This window comes from Peromyscus leucopus, chromosome 18 (genome assembly GCF_004664715.2).
Source record: "Peromyscus leucopus breed LL Stock chromosome 18, UCI_PerLeu_2.1, whole genome shotgun sequence".
NCBI classification, from domain to species: domain Eukaryota; kingdom Metazoa; phylum Chordata; class Mammalia; order Rodentia; family Cricetidae; genus Peromyscus; species Peromyscus leucopus.
In genome coordinates, this window is record NC_051078.1 from 36,641,791 (window position 1) to 36,663,111 (window position 21,321).

General features: G+C 43.0%; 1 protein-coding gene across 1 annotated transcript in view; it reads left to right on the top strand.

Annotated features, from left to right (window-relative positions):
* The window catches only part of Cfap54 (cilia and flagella associated protein 54), a 303,089-nt gene that overhangs the window by 126,044 nt on the left and 155,724 nt on the right, over positions 1-21,321 (top strand). The window contains exons 36-39 of the mRNA XM_037211918.1: positions 42-269; positions 8,698-8,921; positions 9,025-9,160; positions 12,377-12,488. Coding sequence (XP_037067813.1) covers positions 42-269; positions 8,698-8,921; positions 9,025-9,160; positions 12,377-12,488 — 700 coding nt within the window. The remainder of the gene's footprint in view (positions 1-41; positions 270-8,697; positions 8,922-9,024; positions 9,161-12,376; positions 12,489-21,321) is intronic.

A 21,321-nucleotide genomic window follows, 5' to 3' on the forward strand; every position in this document is an offset into this window, starting at 1 on the left:
CTTCTGGAACTCTGTGGTATTGAATGTGATGTTTGTCTTAGGTTCTTGCTCACCGTGGTGGCTATTGGACTTTACTGCAAAATTGCTGCAGGATGTTCTGGAACTTTTCCCGGGAGCTCCAAATACTACTGAAGCAGATTATGGATACTTACAAAACTTTCCCTATTACCCAGGATGGCTTTCTCTGTACCTGTGTGTTACCATTCAGCCTGGGTACAGAATTACTTATTGACATGTTAATTAAGCTGCAGAGCACCAATTCTATCAAGGTAAGGGCATTTGGGTAATTATTTTTATTGTATCCAATTAAAAAAAATCTTTTATCATGAAGCTTGGGATAAGTAGAAATTGATATTTTTCTTGTGTTCCCATTTGGTTTGTCTGTTTTTCATTTGCTTCTCATTATAATTTTGTTCACAGCACATAACTTGCATTAATGTTAATTAAAAATATCTTAGCCTGAAAATCCAGTTTGTTTGGAGGAAAATAAGAAACCCTTACTGAGTTTCATCTCCTGTATGAATTGACTTTAGTGCATTTAATCCATGTGGAAGCTATGCTGCTCAGGTCACCTCTATCGCAGTGGTCTATCCAGGCCTATCCTATTGTTCTAGGTCCTAAGACTTGTAGCTGTTGAAAATCTATCACACCATGGCTTAGCTTATGGAAATAACATAGAACTAATACAACATTCAAAAACATAAACATATTGAAAATTAGCAAACTTATAAACACATTGAGATATAACATTATAACATTTCTGAAGGAAAGTGTCTGATAACAAAATCATGAAAGACAAAGCATGTAAATAAAATTAAATTGTTTATACTGAGTGCTACAACATTAACTTTAAATGAGATGTGGTCATATGTGGTCATACAAGGATGTATGCCATAATCCATGGAATGGATGATAGCAGCAAAAAGAGATAGCTAAAAAGCTAGCAAAGTAAGACTAAATAATAATTAACTTAAAAGGAGAGAGAGCAGAGGGACAAAATATACAAAGGACAAATTGACACCCAAATATCAAGTATCACAATGGTTTGAATGGAATGGCCTCAATGGATTCATAGGTAGTGGCACTATTGGAAAGGACTAGGAGGTGTAGGCCTTGTTGGAAGGAGAGTGTCACTGGGAGCGGGCTTTGAGGTTTTAAAAAGCCCATTGCAAGCCCAGAGTTTTGCTGTACCTGCTGCCTGCCGATCTGGATATAGAGCTCTCAGTTCCTTCTCCAGCACCGTGTCTGCCATTCTGATAAAGGACTAAACCTCTGAAACCGTAAGCAAGCACCAGTTAAGTACTTTCTTTTATAAGAGTCACCATGATCATGGTGTTTCTTCACAGCAATAGAACATTGACTAAGACAACTATTAAATTAACTCAGTCATATCCATAACTATATTAAATGTAAGTTGGCTAAACAGGATAATTAAAAGGCACAGATTGTTTGACTGGGCAGAAAAAGACACATCTACTTTTTCCTAAGAGAAACATTCTGAACATCAAGAAACCTAACACACAGAGACTGAGGCAGTGTATGCAGGGCCTGCATAGGTCTGCACCAGGTGGGGTCCTAGAGCTGAGAGGAGAAGGGGATGGATACCCCCCATCCTAACCCAGAAGCAATCTCCAATTGATAGCCACTTGCAGATAAAAATTCAGTTTCCTCCAAGGAAGTCTCAATGGGAATCGAACTACTCTTAAGGGTGGGTAGGCTGCACGCCCAGCAGTAGACGTCGACAAGAAATGAACTTGGCGGCATCTTTGGAGGCTCCTTGTCTCACAATGTCATGTCAGGGCTTTTCCTTTGTTTCCCCATTTTATTTTATTATTTTAAATTTTAGTATATACATACATGTTATATGATAATACATATATATTTATTCTCTCTCTCTTTCTTTCTTTTTCCACCACAGGTCTTTTGAGTATCTACTATGGCTTTTAGTTTAGTGTTTTTATGAGATTCCCGAGTATGCCACAAACCAGTGGATCTCTATTTCTTGTGCCTTCTCTTGGACCTTTTCCTTTCTGTTTGTTTGTTTTGTCCAATTTCATTGTGATAGTTTTTATTTTATCTCATTATATTTAATTTTATTATTATCCTTTAGAAACTTTTTTTAAATGAGAGACAGAAAAGGGGTGGATCTGGGTGGGAGGGGAGGTGGGGAGGAACTGGAAGGAGTAGACGGAGGAGAAACAATAATCAGGATATATTATTTGAGAAAAAAACCCCTATTTTCAATAAAAGGAGAAAATTAGCCACTAAAGATGATAACAGTAATAATGACAGAAAAAAAAAGAAAGTAGAAACATGGCAAGAGATATATCATTGAAACATGAGAGGGTAGAATGAACCACATTGGAAACATGATGGCATTGAAATGGGAAACAAGAGAAAAGCGTGCAGTTTTACAGTGTTTCAGGACCCAGTAAAGCTTCAGTCAATAGGATTACATCAAACCCTGAAGGTTCCAAATGGCAAATGAAACCATCAGCAGAATTACGAGACAGGCTATGGCCGGAAAGATGGCTCAGTGGGCAAAGAACTTGTCCCAAATGTGTGAAGCCTGGAGTTCGGATCTCCCTGGCCCATGGAAGAGTCAAGCAGGCATGGCGGTCTTCCTGTAATGCCATAAGAAGTGGAAAAAGGAACCCTGGAGCAAGCCGTCTGGCTGCACTAGCTGAAATGGTAGGCTCTGACTCAGTGTCTAAGGCAGAGAGAGATTGAGAAGAATACTCAGTTTCAACCTCTGTGTATACATGCACACACATGCACGTGTACCACACACACATGCCCCCTCACACATAGGAACATACACACATATGTGTATATGAATTTTTTTAAAAGAGCTGTTTGGAGAAAATATTTGCAAACCATATACATGATAAAGAATCTCTCTATATCTATATCTATATTTATATCTATATCTATATCTATCTATCTCTATCTCTATCTCTATCTATATCTATATATATCTATATCTATCTATCTATCTATCTATCTATCTATCTCTCTCTATATATATATAGTTTTTTTTCGAGACAGGGTTTCTCCATGTAGTTTTGGTACCTGTCCTGGATCTCACTCTGTAGACCAGGCTGGCCTCAAACTCACAGAGTTCTGCCTGGCTCTGCCTCCTGAATGCTGGTATTAAAGGCGTGTGCCACTGCTGCCTGGCAAAGAATCAGTATTAAAGTGTGCTTGGTACTCAGCTAAATAGCAAAAGAAGAAATCTCAGTATGCTGATTGAAAATGAGCACCACATGTATATAGACCTTTTTCAAAATAAGACCTTCACAGATGGTGAGATGCCTCAGTGCATAAAGGTTGTGCCGTGTGTAAGCCTGGTGACCTGAGTTTAGTCCCTAGAGCTCACGCAGAGGTGGAAGGAAAGAAGTGACCCCATGAGACTGTCCTCTGTCCCCCACATGTGTGCCGTGGCACACAAGCCTCCTTTCTACACATCGAGCACACACATGCACATTCAGTAATAAAGACATATATAAATAAATTGGAAGAAAACATGAATATTCCAAAGGTGATTTGAAAATGCTCAGCATCATTGATTAGCAGGGAGATGCAAGTCAGAATTACCCTAAGCTGTCACCTCTCCCATTTGGGGTAATGGTGACTCAAAATGACAAAAGATAACAAGTGGAGATGATGGCGTGGAGAAGGGGGGTTGGTACTCACTGTTGACGCAGCAGCTGGAAATCGGTGAAGGCATTGTGGAAACAGTGCAGTGGTTACTCAGCAATTAACTCTGATATGCTCTTGAAGTCCTGCCAGAGAGCGCATATCCAAGGGAATATCTGAGAGATGCCTGCACACCCATACTTATTACTGCACTAGTCACAAGAGCCGAGAAGTCAAAGCCACAAGTGGCAGAATTGATGAAAGTGGAAGCCACCAGTTGTCTGTCAGCTGGAGTAGAATCTCTACATTGAGATGAAGTTACAGAGGACCCAAAGAAACAGAGAGAGAGAGAGAGATGTCTCCTGCCCATGGTCAGAAAGACTGGCCATCAGTCACCCCCAATGTGATCCACTGATCCATGGAAATCTAAAAGGCATTTTAAAAATGTTGACTGTTCTAAAATTTACAAACAAATGCAAATGAAAGTGAATCTTCTTGGCCCCAGCCTCCACCCCTCCAGCAAGTCTTTTTAACAAATGGGATTTTCAGGACTCACCACCCAAGTGAAGCTTATTCAAGCTGTAGTCCCTGGGAGACTATGGTACTGGCGTGAAGAAGGCAGTGTGTCAACAGTACAGATGGAGAATCTGAAGGCAGACTACATGCAAACTTGAAACACAACATAGGAGGTAGAATTAAAAGGCCCCCAGTACAAGTGGCCATGGCTAGCACCTAGGATATGGTCTTAAACTCTGTTTTTCACTGAAGGGACCAGGGCCATGTGGGGTTAGCCTGCCTCTAATAACTGTGAGGGAAACTTTTAAATGCAAGTATTCAGGTGGTAAATGAAGGAAGGCTGTTAGACGCACAATATCAAGATTTGTCAGTTCTCAGTGGATGGATTAAGTAGAGGAAGAATACACCAGTCAGAAAAAAACCCAAACTAATCAGATCGAGCATTCAGACCTCACAGGTAACACACATGTAGTTGAGCGGGACCTTTCAAAGAACGCCTTAGGAATGCAGTCAACAGAATCAAGCCCTCAGGAGCGCTCTAGGAAGCAACATGGTTTCTTCAACAACAAAATGAAATTTTAAAAAGGGAGAGATAAAATCACGGATTAAACAGCCATACCCAAATTGCAGTTTGGGCCTTGTGCAAATCTCCTTTCAGGAAATGGGAGCATTTTCAGTGTGGTTATTGAAGAATGATTTTAAGAGCTTTGCTTTTTTTTTTTTTTTTTGCATGTGTGTATGATTGTGTCTGTGTGAATGATATGTATACATGTCTATGTGTTTGCAGGTGTGTGAGTGCCACAGCCTGCCGATCTTTGTTCTTGGTCAAGGTCTCTTTGTTGTTTTGCTGTGGGGCTGTGGATGCCAGGCTAGCTGGCCCACAAGCTTCCATGTCCACCAGCCATCTTGCCCTGGGGTGTGGATGCTACGGCTCCTGGTGTTTATATGGGTTCTGGGGATTCAGCCTCACATCCTCACTCTTGGGTGCTGTGTACTTTTGCCCACTACATCATCCTCTCAGCCTTTATTTTTGTCTACTTTTAAAGTAGGATTATGATATTATGGTTATGTTTTTGTAAAATGAAGTCTTCACTCTTTGGAGATTAAGTTGAAATATTTATAGATTGATTAGTGTAATTTCTGGGATATAATTAAAAATAATGAACTAACTGGGTACACCCTAAAACTTGAAAGCTACTGAAGCTGGTAGAAGGTGTTCAGGGTCTTATTATTACGATCCCTACTGTTTTAGGCACTGTAAGTTGTCTTTAATAAAACATCTTAAAGAATCGCACATGGTACATACTAAATCTTTACAATCTTAAAGTGTGACCACACCCAAATCCCTACCCTCCAAATGTTATTTCAGTCCTGAAGTGTCCACTCTGCTTGCTTCTTAGTTTTGTCTGGTAACACACCATGCTCCCTCTGCCCTGGCCCATCAGGTTGGAGTCAATGGAGAGATGGATGTTGAACAAGATACTTTGAGATAGAATCCCAGCTTGGTTGTTAGTGAACTCTGTATTGGAACATATGGTCACTACTGAGGACTTCCTCATCCTTCACCCTAGAAATGAGCCCAGCACCTGACATAGTATGTCAGCATGGCAAGCCAGAAAGGGCTGAGGGGGACAAGTCGACGAGAGGAGGGTGCGTGCTGATGCCTCTTGGGGATCAGAGAGAAAGGAGGAATTGGAGCTAGCTCCTTACACACACACACTGCAGACTCAGAGGATTGGGACCTGGGCTCATGACTCTCAACACTGTTCCCTTTGAGCATGGCCCTGTGTAAGGTGCAAACCTCACGTGGACAATACGTGCTTTAGCCCCATTTCATTCTCTGATCTTCTACAGCCAGGCAGTTTTCTAGCTTGAAGGAGTAGATCTTGCTCAGCCTCCATTTTTGTTCATGTCTTTCCTCTGTGGCACGTGGTTACTCTTAATGACTCACCAGGACAGGGTGGGCTGACCCCATTTGGCTATATATTTTGCTTTGCTGCAGGAATTATCAGAGGAATACACAAATGCATCAGGTCTCATGGGAAATGAGCACAATTGTACTTAAAATAGTAACGTTTCTGTACAAAAGTATCAGGCAGGCCTCTAGAGACAATCTCCTGTGCTGGTTAGTTTTATGTCAACTTGACACAGGCTATAATTATCTGTGAGGAGGGAACCTCAATTGAGAAAATGCCTCCCTAAGACCAGGTTGCAGGTAAGCAAGCAGGGTATTTTCTTAACTAGTGATTGAAGTGGAAGGCCAAGTCCATTGTGGGTGGTGCCATCCCTGGGCTAGTGGTCCTGGGTTCTATGAGAAAGAAGGCTGAGCATGTCAAGTTGAGCAAGCCTCCAGGTTTCTGCCCTGCTTGAGTTCCTGTGCTCACCTTTTTGATGATGAGCAGTGATGTGGATGTTTGATTAGAGCAACAGTAACCCCAACTAAGACAGAAACTGGTACCAGGATAATGGGCATTACTGTGACAGACCTGACCTTATTGCTCTTGGGAAGACTATGGAAAGACTTTGGAACTTTGGTACAGAAAAGCCATCAAGTATTCAAAGCTCGGTGAGTTTTGTTCTGTGGAAGCTTGGAAGATAAGAACATTGAGAGAAAAGTAGATAATGGAGGCCTGCTTGTGAAGTTCCAGAGGCAAGTTGGAGTCACTTTGACTCCAGTGGCGGCTACATATTTTGAGTTAAGAATCTGTGGTTCTGGTTAGCTGGGGTTGAAGAATTGACTGTGATTACCAAGATACCAGGGCAACTAAAGTGAAACCTTTGCTCACTGGGACAGTTATGCTGGTCAGTTGGAGCTGAGAAATTAGCAGTGACTAAGAAGAGACCAGCATCCTGGAGGTGAGATCTTCTAAGAATTGTTTCCTCAGAGTCAGTGCACAGAAGCTGGGTTCCAGAGGCCAAGGATGTGCTTCCTGATGGAAGCTGAACTTGGTGATGCATGAGAGTCTCCAAGGGGTGGTGCTAAGTTTGAAGGCATGAAGAGCAGCTGAGACTGGGAACTAAGAGACCAGGAGAGGCCACTGGGGATGGTGCAGGTTCCTTAGCAGTTGAAGGCCCAGGATCAAAATGGTCCTGCAGAGAAGTTGAGGCTTGGCACCTTGAAGAGAGTCCGGGAGAGGCTATTGGTGCAAGTGCAGTGTGGTCGCAGCAAGAGACCCCAGCACTTTGGAGATGCTAGGACCAGAGAATGAGCACCAGGGACAGCAGCAGTGGAGTGGAGCCAGCCAGAGCCTAGAAGATAAGCTTTGTATGCTAGGCATGGCTGTCCAAGCCCTTTGGAGGAACCCAGACCACCATGAGTGGATATCAAACATTGGACACTGAGTTATTTACATAGTTGGAGTTTGTCTTTGCTTTGTTCAGATTGTAACTGTGCCCTGGTTCTTCTCTCTTGAAGTAAGAAAGTATTTATTTTTGTTTTCATAAGAGTGCACAGTTGGGAACTTTGTATTTTATAAAATACTTTGGACTTTAGAGCAGAGTGAATTTTTAAAATGTTTGTATTTCTAAGACTTGTGGAGCTTTTAAAATTTGAAAGTGTTTTTATATTGTAATATTGAAATTAATGTGTGATATTTGGGGATGAATAAGAAAGAAAAGGTTGTAGCTTAATAGTGATGTGTTTGTGTGTCAGGTTGACAAGGAGTCAGTTGTGCTGGCTGGTTTTATGGCTGTAGGGCATTTTCTCAATTAGTGACCAATGGAGAGGGCCCAGCCCATTGTGGGTGGTGCCATCCCTGGCTGATGGTCCTGGGTTCTATAAGAAATCAGGCTGAGCAAGCCACAGAGAGCAAGCTAGTAAGCAGCTCCTCTCCATGGCCTCTTCATCAGCTCCTGCCTCCAGGTTCCTGCCCTATTTGAGTTCCTGTCCTGACTTCCTTCAGTGATGAACAGCAATATGGAAGTGTAAGCCAAATAAACCCTTTCCTCCCCAAATTGTTTTTGGTTATGGTGTTTTATCACAGCAATAATAACCCCAACTAAGACACCTCTGTAAAATTGATTTTTGTATTAAGGAATTGAGGATAGTATTCTACATGCTAGTTAATGTGCCCAACATACCACAAAAGATTCTTATTTGTACAAACTAAATGCTTTCCCTAAAAGCTTTATCATAGTGGTTTAATGTCCTTACTTAAACCAACAATGAATACATGCCAAGAACAGACCTCTGTCTCTGCTGTCTAATAAATATTAGCTGTCATTTAATAAATTAAAATGTGAAATAGTTAAAAGCAGGCAAAATTAAAAACTCAGTTGCACCATCCCATTTCAAATAATCAGAGCCACACATGTCTGGTGGCTGTATTAAATTGCAGTGCACACAAACCTAGCACATTTCATCATCACTGAGGATTTTAGTGTACAGCACCATCTCCAATTACAGAGCTGTGACTCTCATAGAATTAATTTCCTTTCTTGTTCAGTTCCTCTTCGCGTTGCATTATTGCATTTATTTACCGGGAGAATATGTAGTAAGACCTTAAGCTGGGCGGGCATCTCATCTCCATGTGCTTCCTGCAGCCTGTGGAAGAGAAAGGTGACTTCAGCGTTCCCAGCTGTTACGGGAACATCAAATACGATAACGGGGGTTCCAGCCTGACTTTCGAGCATCCTTTGGATGACATCAATGTGGTTGATCTGAAATGGATCCGTGACTTCGTGTTAAAGTCTCTGGAGCTTCTGTACCAAGTGGAGAAATGGGAGACACTGGTGTCTCTCGCCATCCAGTTCAACATCATTTCACAGTACGTCCGGCCCCGAAGCATCTAAAGGGAACGGACTTCTTTTCGGGGGGATGGTCCTTTAGCTCAAGTTAACTTTTCAATGTAATTCTTTACCACGACCCAGCGAGAGGTATACGGAGCAAGTGACGCCGCTGTTGGTGTACGCACAGCGCCAGCTGCTCGTGAGGATACAAAAGTTCGGGGGCCCCGATGTCTCTCAACAGGCTTGTGCCAGATACGAGGCTGAAAAAGGAGAGAAGGTAAGCGGGGCTGTTGCTCATGCCGCCGCGCGGCTTCCTGTTTCCGCGCACAGAAAAGGGAAGGATTTTGGAGCCAACTAAGCAGTATTTTCTCTTGGGCGTTCTCCATCCAGATCCACAAACGTTATTGACAGCTTGCTCTTTCTCAGCACTCTCCAGACACAGCAAACCAGATGTTAAGGCCTTCTCCACAAGAAAGGCACGTCCAGGTCAGCGCTGACACACTCCTTAGAAGCAATGGGAACAGTACCTCGATCCCACAGTAGTTTTCAGGGGCCTGTTTAACGTTTCAATTCATTTTAAAATAAGAAAAAAAAAAGAGTAACTTTTAGAACAAAGGAAAATGTTATCATTTTTCCTATGGCTTGTTTTTTGTACTTATACCAACTCATTCAATGAACTATAATTTTAATATGCATTTTAAATAGATTACTGGGCCCACAAATGTGAAAATGTTCAAGGCTCATGGAAACTGTGGTAGTCTTGACAGAGACGGAGGAAGAGAGAGGTGTAAGTTTTCCAGTTGACTGATTGCACAAATATGGATTTGTGCCGCCTCTGAATTTGCCTTCCCAAAGGCCCTGGCCAGTGGGCCTGTATCCAGTCCCTCTCCTCACAACCGCGTGTGGGATTCCAGTGAGCACTCCATTTTCTCCTTTTCTCACAGAAGTTCTTCATGGCCAGATGAGTGCCTTACCTCCTGTACATTCTTCTTAGTGGTTAGGAATCAATCCACGCTCTTGTTTTGTAGAGAAGAGAGCAATTGCAGGTTCAGCTGCTGTTTGGTATGTGAAGTTCTGGAGATCAATGCCTGCTAAGGACTTCTCCTGATTAGGCTAGGTCCACTGAGGATGGCCACTCTATTTTAAAGTTAGCTAATTAGGTACCTCAGTTTCCACAGAATCCTGGCACAGTATTGTCTAGATTAGCTCTTGATTGAAGAATCAGAATGAAGTGTGGGTATGCTATAAAATGGACACTCCCTGCCCTTCCTCCGGAAGGTTATCCCTAAGCAGCCAATCCACACTCTACCTGGATCAGCTGACCACAAACAAACCTGTTCTCCCAAGACCCTGTTAGCTGATGACGGCGCTATCCTAACTGCGCATGCCAGGTACCCTGATGCCGCTTCTGGCTCTTGTTCTCACACCCCACTCACATGGCTTTCCAAATCCTGTCTTCAAAACGCAATCAGAATCTAACTAGCTCTCAGCACCGACCATCCTCTGATCCAGCTATCGGTGTATTTGCTGGCGTTGGTGACTTTGTAAATATGCTGTGCCCTACCTCCAGCCTGCAGTCTATTCTCAATGCAGCGGATGAAAACAGCCCTTTGAAAACCCAAGTCAGATTACAATCATACATGGGATTTAGAGTAAAGTAAGCTTCTTCATCAAGGCTTACTATGCCTTGTTCTGTATGGCTTATGCCTTTGTTATTGGCTAGCGCTTGGTAATTTCCCAACAGGTGTTTTGTTGTGTATCTTGGACAAGATCTCATATAGCTCAAGAATGACCCATATAGTAGAGGGTGACCTTGAACTCATGATGCTCTTGCTTTTGACTCCTGAGTCCTGGGGTTGGAGGCATGGGCCACCACACCCAGCTCTCCTGCACATTTATTTGGTTATTCTTGAGACAGGGTCTATATAGCCACGGCTGGCCTGGAACTCACTGTGCACACGAGGTTGGCCCTGAACTTACAGCAGTCCTTCAGTGCCTGCCTCTTGAGTATTGGGATTCCAGGTGCCCTAGACCATACCCGTCTGTACCTACATGTTTTAACTACATTATCCTTAAGACATCTCACCTCCGGGACATCGCATCTTTATTATTTTTGCATGGCAAGCACTTCCTTCCACATGCCCACACTGATTTCACCCTCATCTTTCATACTCTTGGCCGAACTTTTCCTTTTCTTTGGTATTTATAACTATGTGTCTATTCACACCATTCTTCCTTGGCAGCTAAAACTCTTTAATGTGCTACATTATGTATTTCAGTATTGTGTTTGTTCTTGGAACCCACCAAAATATGTTCCTTTGGAATAGAAACTGTTGCTGGAGGGCTTCTCTCCAGGTTCCACCAAGCCCCGTAGTCCCAGAATCCACGTATAAAATAATCACTCAGACGCTTATATTACTTATAAACTGTATGGCCATGGCAGGCTTCTTGCTAACTGTTCTTATATCTTAAATTAACCCATTTCTATAAATCTATACCTTGCCATGTCGCTTGTGGCTTACCGGCGTCTTTACAAGCTACTTGTCCTGGTGGTGGCTGCAGTGTCTTTCCTCCTTCTTCCTGTTCCCTCAATTCTCCTCTCTCCTTGTCCTGCCTATACTTCCTGCCTGGTCACTGGCCAGTGTTTTATTTATATAGAGTGATATCCGCAGCAAGAAACTTTTGTTTGGTTCTCTGCTGCCGCACACCATCCTTTTAGTAAGTGTGCAGGACACACTGGCAATCAATAAAGATTTGTTTGAAGAGGTTGGGGGAAAGGATGGACCATGCTGGTGTGCATGTGGTAGGAAGGAGTCTGCATCTTCCCAGACTCCGTTTCCATCTCATTATGGAAAGGCCTCAAGGGACAGTGAAGAAGCGTTTGCACCACACGGGACTGAGAGACAGCTGTATCTTGAATGATTGGCTGAGGTTAGACCAAGGGATATGAGTAGAAACATAGAGGGAACAGGGTCTTGGACTCTTTAAAGGAATTTGCTTTCATCTAAACACTTTTCTGTGTTCACATAATTTACAATTTGAGGACTCAAACATCTGTTCAAGAAATTGTCACAATATTATAGAAGCAATTAGTTTGGAAAAACTTCATCAGGGAAGTTAAAATTGCATTAATTATAAGTAGGCTGGAACCAAATCTGCCTTTGGAAAGGAAGCCTGCATTTGAAATGTGCTTCAGCTCACATAATGGAATATATATTTAGATCAGTGAATTTATAAAATATCAGAAAATCATATTCTAATTGCTGCACATAATTTCCCCAATGTTCTCCCAGCTGGGCTGTGTACAAGGGAAATATGGAAAAATTATATAGCCGTGTTTTCCCCGAAGTCCTCGTGACTGAGTGCTATTCCACCAGCTTTTGTTTGTGGTACTGTTCCACATTTATTTTGACAGAGACTGAGACAAACATTTCAAGTGAGCCAGACTTTAAAACACACATGCCTAAGCGCCGTCTGTTCTCATCTCTTTAAGATAACCTGCCGGAACTTCATAGGGAAGCAATTCACCATCAACCCTTCTTCGCCCAAGACGCTGGTAGAAGCAGAAGGCAGCCCTGACCTGCTCAAGACTCTTATCCTTTCAGGTTAGACCCAGTTTTAAGGTGAACCTCAGTTGTCTTATTTTTTAAGGTTCGTCATCGCGTTCCACATGTCAACTCTCCCACAATGTGAGCAAAACCTATTTTTCAGATTTACTTGAAAATAAATCATTTGATATACTCATCATTTTATATTGCTGTAAATGTCCTGCAAAGATGATTAAACACTTTTATAAGTTAAATTTCTTTTTTATAAGCTGAAGGGAAATGAAAGGCAAGGAAAAGGAGAATTGACGAGGAAAGTCTACTCTGAGCATTTTTCTGTTTTTCTCTGCTTGGGAACTCTTTTTTTAAAATTTTTAACTTTTTTTCTGTTTGCTTCACTGATTTGGTTCTGACAGTAACTTCCATTTCCTCCTTCAGTGTGCAGGGTCCCACTGACTGTGCAATGGCCAGTTGTGGGTGTTGTAATCAGAGAGCCGGAGGGGACTCGGGCGTACCTTGACTTACTTGTCTTTAGCTGAAGAGACTTCCAGAATGTTTCTGCCAGTGCAGCTTTTAGAAATGACACAATGGAGTAAGATGAAAATACAGAGTCTGAAGACATAGCTCCTCATCAGTTAAGAGAGCTTGCTGTGGTTCTAGAGGCCGGGGGATTGGTTCCCAGCACTCACATTGTGCCACTCATAACTGCCCGTGACTACAGCTCCAGGCAGTCCAACACCAACACAATACTCTATGGGTATCTATATACATGTGGCATAGACTCACATAGACATATACACATGTGTGCGGATAAAAATAAAATAAATCTAAACCCAAACGTAATTCTATCACCATGATTAAACAAATACCTCTTCAAAGGAAAAGATGAGAATGTAAGTAAAGACTGCACTCTATTGTGCTTTTCATGTGTCCATGTTTCTGGGACAGGGAAAAGAGCACAATCTTTGGGATGTTACAATTCTTTCACTTATTCTTTATCTACTGATTTCTAGTATGTGTTCATATGCCATTAGTCATTCAGCCATTTGTCGAGCTGGTCCTCCAGCCATCCAGCCATTCAGCAAACACCTACTGAGCGTCTGTTAAGTTGTAAATGCTGTCATAAGGTACCAAGAATACAAAGATGAATGAGATGATGTTTCGTCGGAGAGGAATGTATGGTCTGTCCAAGGAGATAAATAAAGTGGGGGTTGTAATGGATAATATTATTTCTACCCCGTTGCTATAAACTGCAATAGTGTATAGCTGGCATTCACCTTTGAGGGACGGCAGAAAGGCAGAAGGGCAGCAAGGCTGGCAGGAAGTAGGCAGTAAAATACCTCACTGAGCAAGATGAAGGGGCTCAGCTTTAAGCGGGGAGCAGAGGGGAGCCAGGCAAAATGATGCAAGGAGGCAAGAGTCAAACGATCTCTCCCACCCTCTTCAAAGAATCTTCTACAGCAATGTGGGAAATAGGTTCAAAGGAGCCCGTGTGGAAGCCAGAGAGTCTCTGCTCCTGGCTTGTATATAAATGGAGGCCTGCAGCTGAGCAGTTACAGTAGAGAGGGAACGGACATGGGAGAGGGGGGAAAGAGTTGCCACAGGACTCCATTCTATTCTGACTAGGCATGGGGGTGGGGTGGGGGGGGCAGATGAGGAACTCATTGTTGTGGTGTGCATCAGGTGCCTGGTTGGGTAATGATGCCTTCATCCAGACAGGAAAGGAACCAAAGGAGACATGAGTCAGAAGAAAGGGCTGCTGTTGCATTCTTGAATTTGCCTGGATGGCTGAGGAGAGGCATGGGGTAGATGGCTGGTGGATGCCTGGGGACAGCATGAGGTAGATGACTGGTGGATACCTGAGGAGAGGCATGGGGTAGATTGTTGGTGGATGGCCAAGGAGAGGTATGGGGTAGATGGCTGGTGGATGCCTGAGGAAAGGTGTGGGGTAGATGGTTGGTGGATACCTGGGGAGAGGCATGGGGTAGATGGCTGGTGGATACCTGAGGAAAGGTGTGGGGTAGATGGTTGGTGGATACCTGAGGAAAGGCGTGGGGTAGATGGCTGGTGGATACCTGAGGAAAGGTGTGGGGTAGATGGCTGGTGGATACCTGAGGAAAGGTGTGGGGTAGATGGCTGATGGATAGCTAAGGAGTGGTATTGGGTAGGTGGTTGGATGTACTAATGTGATGTTCAGAGTGAGCTGGTTTAGAGAACTGTTTAGTCATCAATATCTTGGTGGCGGTTGGAATCAGGGAGAGCTCTGTCGAATGTAGACCTGAGGCTATCACATTTAGGAAGCAATGTCAGTCAAGGTATGGCGTAGCTATTCAACAGTGACAAATCGCTCCCACATCTCATGAGCCCTCCCTAAGAAAGGTCTGCCAATTGCCTCTGTGTCCTCATTCAGCAAGGTTGACCATTGAGCTGCTGATAGGATGATGAAGCAGCCACCTTGACACAACTTCTGTGCCAAGGACACAGGACTCAGATGCTGCATTCTGGGGAGTTTGTCTGATAGGCATGGAGTGAGCGCAGCCTCGACAGACCGCACATTCATGTGTCATATGCTTTGTGCTAAGGGCACTGCTTAGGCTCATTAGTTCATTTATTCTTAACTTTTTAAAGATTTCCTTGTTTTATGTGTATAAGTCTTTTGCCTGCATGTATGTATGTGCACCCTGTATATTCTTGGTGCCCACGGAGGCAAGAAGAAGGTGTCAGATTCCCTGGAACTGGAGCTGAAGATGGTTGTGGGTGCTGGGAATCCAACCCAGGTCCTGTGCAAGAACAAGCGCTCTTAACTGCTGGCCCATCTCTCCAGCCCCTTGCTTCATTTATTTACTTAATTACAATACCCTGCCCATATTTCTTGTTCTTGGCTCCTCTCCCTCTCCCCCTCCCTCCCTCCCTCCCTCCCTCCCTCCCTCCCTCCCTCTTTCTCTCTCTCTCTTGACCTTGTGTGCCCTATTCTCAGATTTTTCACTCACCCTCCTCGTCTGTGTCCATACTTCACTCACAGTATGTTCTTCCTTGGCTTGCATCCAGGGGTCACTGGGCCCCTGAACTCTGACTCTCCAAGTCAAGTAGAATCGGAAGTGCTTCCTTTGAAGTATGGTCATATACTTTGGGCAGTAGGATGTCAGCAGACAAATGGGTCACTTTCTAATTGCAGCCTTCAGGACCACTGTATGACTTATCACATCCCCTTTCTTCTAGTCCGAAGAATGGAAACAAGAAACCAAGTGTATTAATACCTATAAGCTAATATTCACAAAGCATCTGTGCAAAAAATAATCAATGTGCAACCGTAAATCTCTTTGGGGTGAGGGGTATTGCAATCTGGTGGCCATTGCTACTGGCTTTTTGCTTTCGTATCTTTGCCTTGTTCTAGTTGTTTCCATGATCCCACCACACCAAGGTGTCTGACTGCAAACCTCTCTCTTCCTTTAAGTCCTGAATCTCATTTCTTTTTTTTTATTAAGAATTTTTTTATTCATTTTACATAGCAATCACAGATCCTCTTCTTCCCTCCCCTTACCCCTCCAGACTCCCCTCCCAACCCACCCCCCATGCCCTCCTAAAAGAAAGTAAGGCCTCCCATGGGGAGTCAGCAGAGCCTGGTACGTTCAGTAGAGGCAAGTCCAAGAGTCTCCCCCTGCCTCCAGGCTGTAGGAGTTGTCCCACCATAGGTAGTGGGCTCCAAAAAGCCAGCTCACTGCTTCTCATTTCTTAAAGGAGGCTTGTCCTGACCATTCCGACTGAAACTGCTCCGCCCAGTTCCTTTACCCAACACTGTGCAAAGTCTCATGAAGCACTTCTTACCGTCAGTCATGGCATGCATTTTAGGATTTGTGTTGTGTTTCTTGGTTGCTGGCTCCCTTGATGCAGTGCAAGCTCGGTGAAGGCAGGAGTCTTTGTTGTGGTCACTGCTGTAACCAGAATGTCATTGGTAGTGCCTAATGTATAGCTGTTTGCTGAGTGGTTGGCTTTGTGACTTGAAATGATGAGGAGGACGAAATGATGAGGAGGACAGTGGGAATATTTGTATTGTGGGGGTAGCAGTGCTGAGCCACATCTGCAGGGATTTGGTGGGTAATGAATTGCCTTTCAGAAAGCCTGGGGCTTGAGGGTTAGGGCTTGTACATGCTTGGCAAATGCTCTACCACCTTCTGACCTTCCGTCTCGTTTTATGTGTGCTTTCTTTTGGAAGAAGTGTGTCCACGTGGAAAGAGCCATCAGAGAAGGAGAGCCTAGCCACCGTAGAGAATGGCTTTGGACAGAACGAGGACCTTGAGGAGAATGAAGGCAGAGACTGGGGTGCTGAGAGGAGCGTGGGGGTGCTCCTCCTGCTAAGGTAGAAAGGAAGGATGAGAAATTAGGCTCAGTGTCAGAAGGCTTATAAGACTGGAAGTTGAAGGCACTCTGGTTGGGTAGGAGGGACTTTTTCAGTGATGAGGGTTTAGAACATAGCCAAGGTTGCTAAGACTGGAGGTTTCAGGAGAAATACAGAAGAGTGGACAGTCTGAAAGAGGGGAGTAAGAGAGACAGGAAGTATTTGCAGAGCATTGTGGAGGCTAGAGGATGCTGGTGGTGACTGACTTCAGGTGGTTTCCTGAGATGCTCATCCCTCGGCTTCCATACTCACTTGGAGGATCACCTTGTAGTCACACATGACGGCTCCCATCAAGGAGTGGTCTTCCTTTTTTTACTTGGATTTGTCTATGGACCTTGGGGGATAGAGTATGCCCCCTGCCTTAGGATCCTTACTCAAATACAGTTGCTATTATGTTTTCCATTCTATAAAAAATAGCTACAACCATGAGAAAAATGTGCCAAGCATGGTGGTAATCAAAACGATGACTCCCATCGGTGGGGGAAAAACAGCATACTGGGGAGATTGTAGCCCTGTATGCCAGAAGATGCTCATTGGTTATGGATGTGGTGAGTCTGGAAAGCACTTTGGTTGTCTCCTATGAAACTATATTTATGTAGGCAGTTAGGAGTGGGTGAGGGGCCAAAGGGAAGGCAGGTGAAGCCAGTGTACAGTGCCCCTTTGATTTACAACTGTGTCGGAAGTATGTGCTGTTTGAGATGTGATTAGAATAGGAATGTTCTATTGAGGAAATACAAGTTTGAAAATATTATATGGCAATGGTAAGACCAAGCTGGAACTCTGTAAGATTCTTTAATTTTCATGGTCTTGGAAGGTAGATATTGTTATGTTCACGTTTTAGATAAGACAATTAAACATTACTACTGAGTAGAGGTATTTTTTATATTCAAGCCCTAGCATGAATAATAATAATAATAATAATAATAATAATAATAATAATGTGAATAATTGTTCCATCCACAACTGTTCTGCTGAGCTATTAAGCCCATTTGCCGTTGCATGCTTTAGATTACAGTCATTTATAAATATACAGCACTCAGGAAAGAAGTTGATATTTTTCAGCGGTCATATGAGGAAAATACTTTATTCTGAGTTATTATGGTGGGGTGATATTCTAGGTGACCCAGCACACAGGTTTTCTATTGAGTTATTATAAACTCGGCTTCTGACTTGAACCTCTTTGTAATAATCTGGGACCCGTGTAGCTAGAAACATCTTTGGCCTCTGCTTTTGGGTTTAAGATGAAGAAATTTTCTCAATATCCTGAACTCAGCCCATTAATATGTGTATAACTATGTTGGGCCTTGGGTATGCCTCTATGAAGTGCTTGTAATTTTTTTTATAAGGCACAGTTCACTCGTGACAGGTTCCACACCAGATGATTGCTTTAGGACCTCAGAATTTCTTGTGGCATAAAAGCATTTGGTGGTAATGTGTTTAAATTCTTCACAACAGATACTGTGATGCCCCAGAGCCTAGAAACATTTGGTGTTCTCATTATTTAACAACATCTTATTCTCCCTTCAACTGTTTACCAATGCATATGTAATTTGGTATAATCTCAGCAGAATTTGAAGAAGTGAGACTAACTTGTTTTATAGGTTGTTCTTGTGTGGATGAATAGCTTGTCTGATCATTAAGCTCTATCTGGGAGATAAACTTTAGATGTACCTTTTATTGAAATTTTTTTACATCCTGTCCAGGACCTCTATCTTGAGTCTTGATCTGATTGGATATTTAAGTTCTCTGATAGGGCTAGTCTGTTCTCAGGTGTGCTGGAATTTTTAGCTTTGACAGATATGTTTTTTTTTTTTTTTTAATGTCTCTGGGCATTGGGGTGGACGTGATCAACTGTGTGGAAAGCAGAATTCATCTTTCTCTCTAGGTTCCTTCCTTGGTAGACCCAACACTTGGGTATGATTAGCATTTTCTTTAGATGTGGGTGCAGTGAAACGCATAGCAGCCCACTCCTTACATGACTCTTTCTCCTTATCGATGTTAAACTATTGAAATACTATTACTGACTTTGAAATACCTCCTGGAATGATCCTTGATATAGACCCATGGGGGTTAGCCTGGGACTCATACTTTCCTTTCTTCTTTGTTGTATCTCACAGAGACAGAAGCACTTACATCACCACCACACAAGGGAAAAGGTGTGCTAAAACTCTCAAGAAAGAAAAAGGAAATAAATATAAAAGGATATTTAAGAAAATAAAAAGAGGTGTCAGCTATCAATGGAGGTTCCATAAAGACTCATGAGCAGCAGGGTGGTCTCATTCAGACCATTTATTTTAATACCTTTTCAAGGTTTAGCCTGGAATATCAGTTGTATGACAGTCAGTTCCATGCTCTGTTCACTTGAATCTCTTCAGTGCCTCACGTGATGCCCAGCATGCACACGTGCTCCATATACAGCCGTGTGACTCTCCACAACAGGGATACCTATGAGAAGGGAGCGGCTGGGCGGTTTCACTGGTATGCCAAGAGTAAACAAAGATGCCTAGTGCCACTGGATGATGTAAGCTTGTGGGACTCATGTTGCAAAATGTTGTGATGTGATACAAGCCTGTTTTAAAAAAATATATACATGGCAGTGGTGATGTGAGTCTCACAAAGCAAATGCCTACCCTACAACAGATACTTCCTAAAACAATGACTCTCTGGGGTGAATGCTATCAGCAAATTTTAATGGATCTTTTAAAACTAAGCCTGGAGAAAGTAACTCCCTCTCATATTATTTTATTTATTTTAAAAATTAGCCGGGTGGTGGTGGCGGCACACGCCTTTAATCCCAGCACTCGGGAGGCAGAGGCAGGTGAATCTCTGTGAGTTCGAGGCCAGCCTGGTCTCCAAAGCGAGTTCCAGGAAAGGCGCAAAGCTACACAGAGAAACCCTGTCTCGAAAAACCAAAAAAAAAAAAAAAAAAAAAAAAAAAAAAAAATTAAAGTGTTACATCATTTCCCCTCCCTCCAAGCCCTTCTTTATTCCCCCATCTTAAGTTTATCACCTCTTTTCTTTAATTATTATCTTCACACATACACATACAGATATAAATGAATAAATATATAAATACAACCCCTTGAGTAATTTAGTGTTGCTTGTTTGTATTATATGTTCTTAGGGCTGGGGGGTGATTAGTCCCGGGGAAGACTCAGTCCCTCCTCCCCCCATCTCAGCTGTTTTTAGTTTTCTGTAGCTCTTCATCTAGGGATGAGGGCCATCCATTTGGGATGTTAATTGGTGTTGGAATTGTTCAGGTCTTGTTGATATTTCATGGGTGTGTCTCTCACTAATATGTGGGAGTTTTTTTTAGCCTTCTTCCTTTCTCTTGGCTTGTTATGGGCCAAATGTTTCTGGCTCTTTAAGATTCATGTGCTGTAATTCTAGTTCCAATGTGATATTAGAAGTGGGGCCTTTAGGAGGTGAGTAGGTCGCGAGGATAGAATCCTCATGAGTGGGATTGTGTTCTTTGAAGGAAGCACAGGATAGTGCTCTAGGCCTCTTTTTGTGATGTGAAAGGGATGCTGCTTGAAGGTAGTTGTCAGCAATCAGAAGTGAAGGCCCTCACCCAAACTTGAGCATGTTGGTACCTTGGTCTGAGACTCCCAGCCTTTACATCTGTGAAAGGTAAGTTTCTTTTGCTTATAGGTCACGTGGTCTATGGTACTTTATTATGGTAACCAGACTTTCCTGAGGCATTTGTTTATCTTTTTTTCTCTGACCTCAGTCTCTTAGCAGAAGAAGGTAAAACTAGAAGCTAATGAATTCTTGCAAGGAATAAAAAACAAAACAAAAAACCCACTAGCAATCTACAAACTTGACAGTGTTAAAAAAAACACTAGCAATCTACAAACTTGACGGTGTTGTAAATAAGGGTAGGGGTGTACAGGGTAGGGTATGAGGAATACAGGGTGTGTTTTGAACATAATACAGAAGTGGGACACCGAGGCAGGATCATGGACATTAGCCTACAAAAGAGATTATGTATAAAACATGCCCAAGCCATTCAACTTCGAAGACCTGCAGTCATTAATTTGTTAACAGAATTCTCTGACATGGATCATGTAACAGGTAGCAGGTTCTAGGGACGAGTAGTGGACTAAATGGACAAAGACTTGGCCTTCAGTGAACTTCATCCTAGTGGAGGCACCCAATAAGTAAGTAAGGCTCACCATGTCAGAGGATCACAGTAATGCGGGGATGGTCTGGGAGGAGAAATGCTTCCATTTTAAGGAGGGTGATAAATGAAGGCCTCCCTGAGAAGTTAACAGCTACACAATAACCTCAAGGAATTTAGGAGCAAGGCTCAGGATATCTGAGAGCAGAATGTTTGGGACCAAAGTGAGCCAATTGTGTGAAGCCTGAGGACTGGCATCACGTCTGTAGAAGGGGGCGAAGGATGGAAGAGGAGGAAGCAGGCAGCGCTTGAGGGTCCAGTTCCCACAAGTTCAGATAGGTTGTTTTTAAGAATTCTGGTGTTTTCTGTAGGTGATA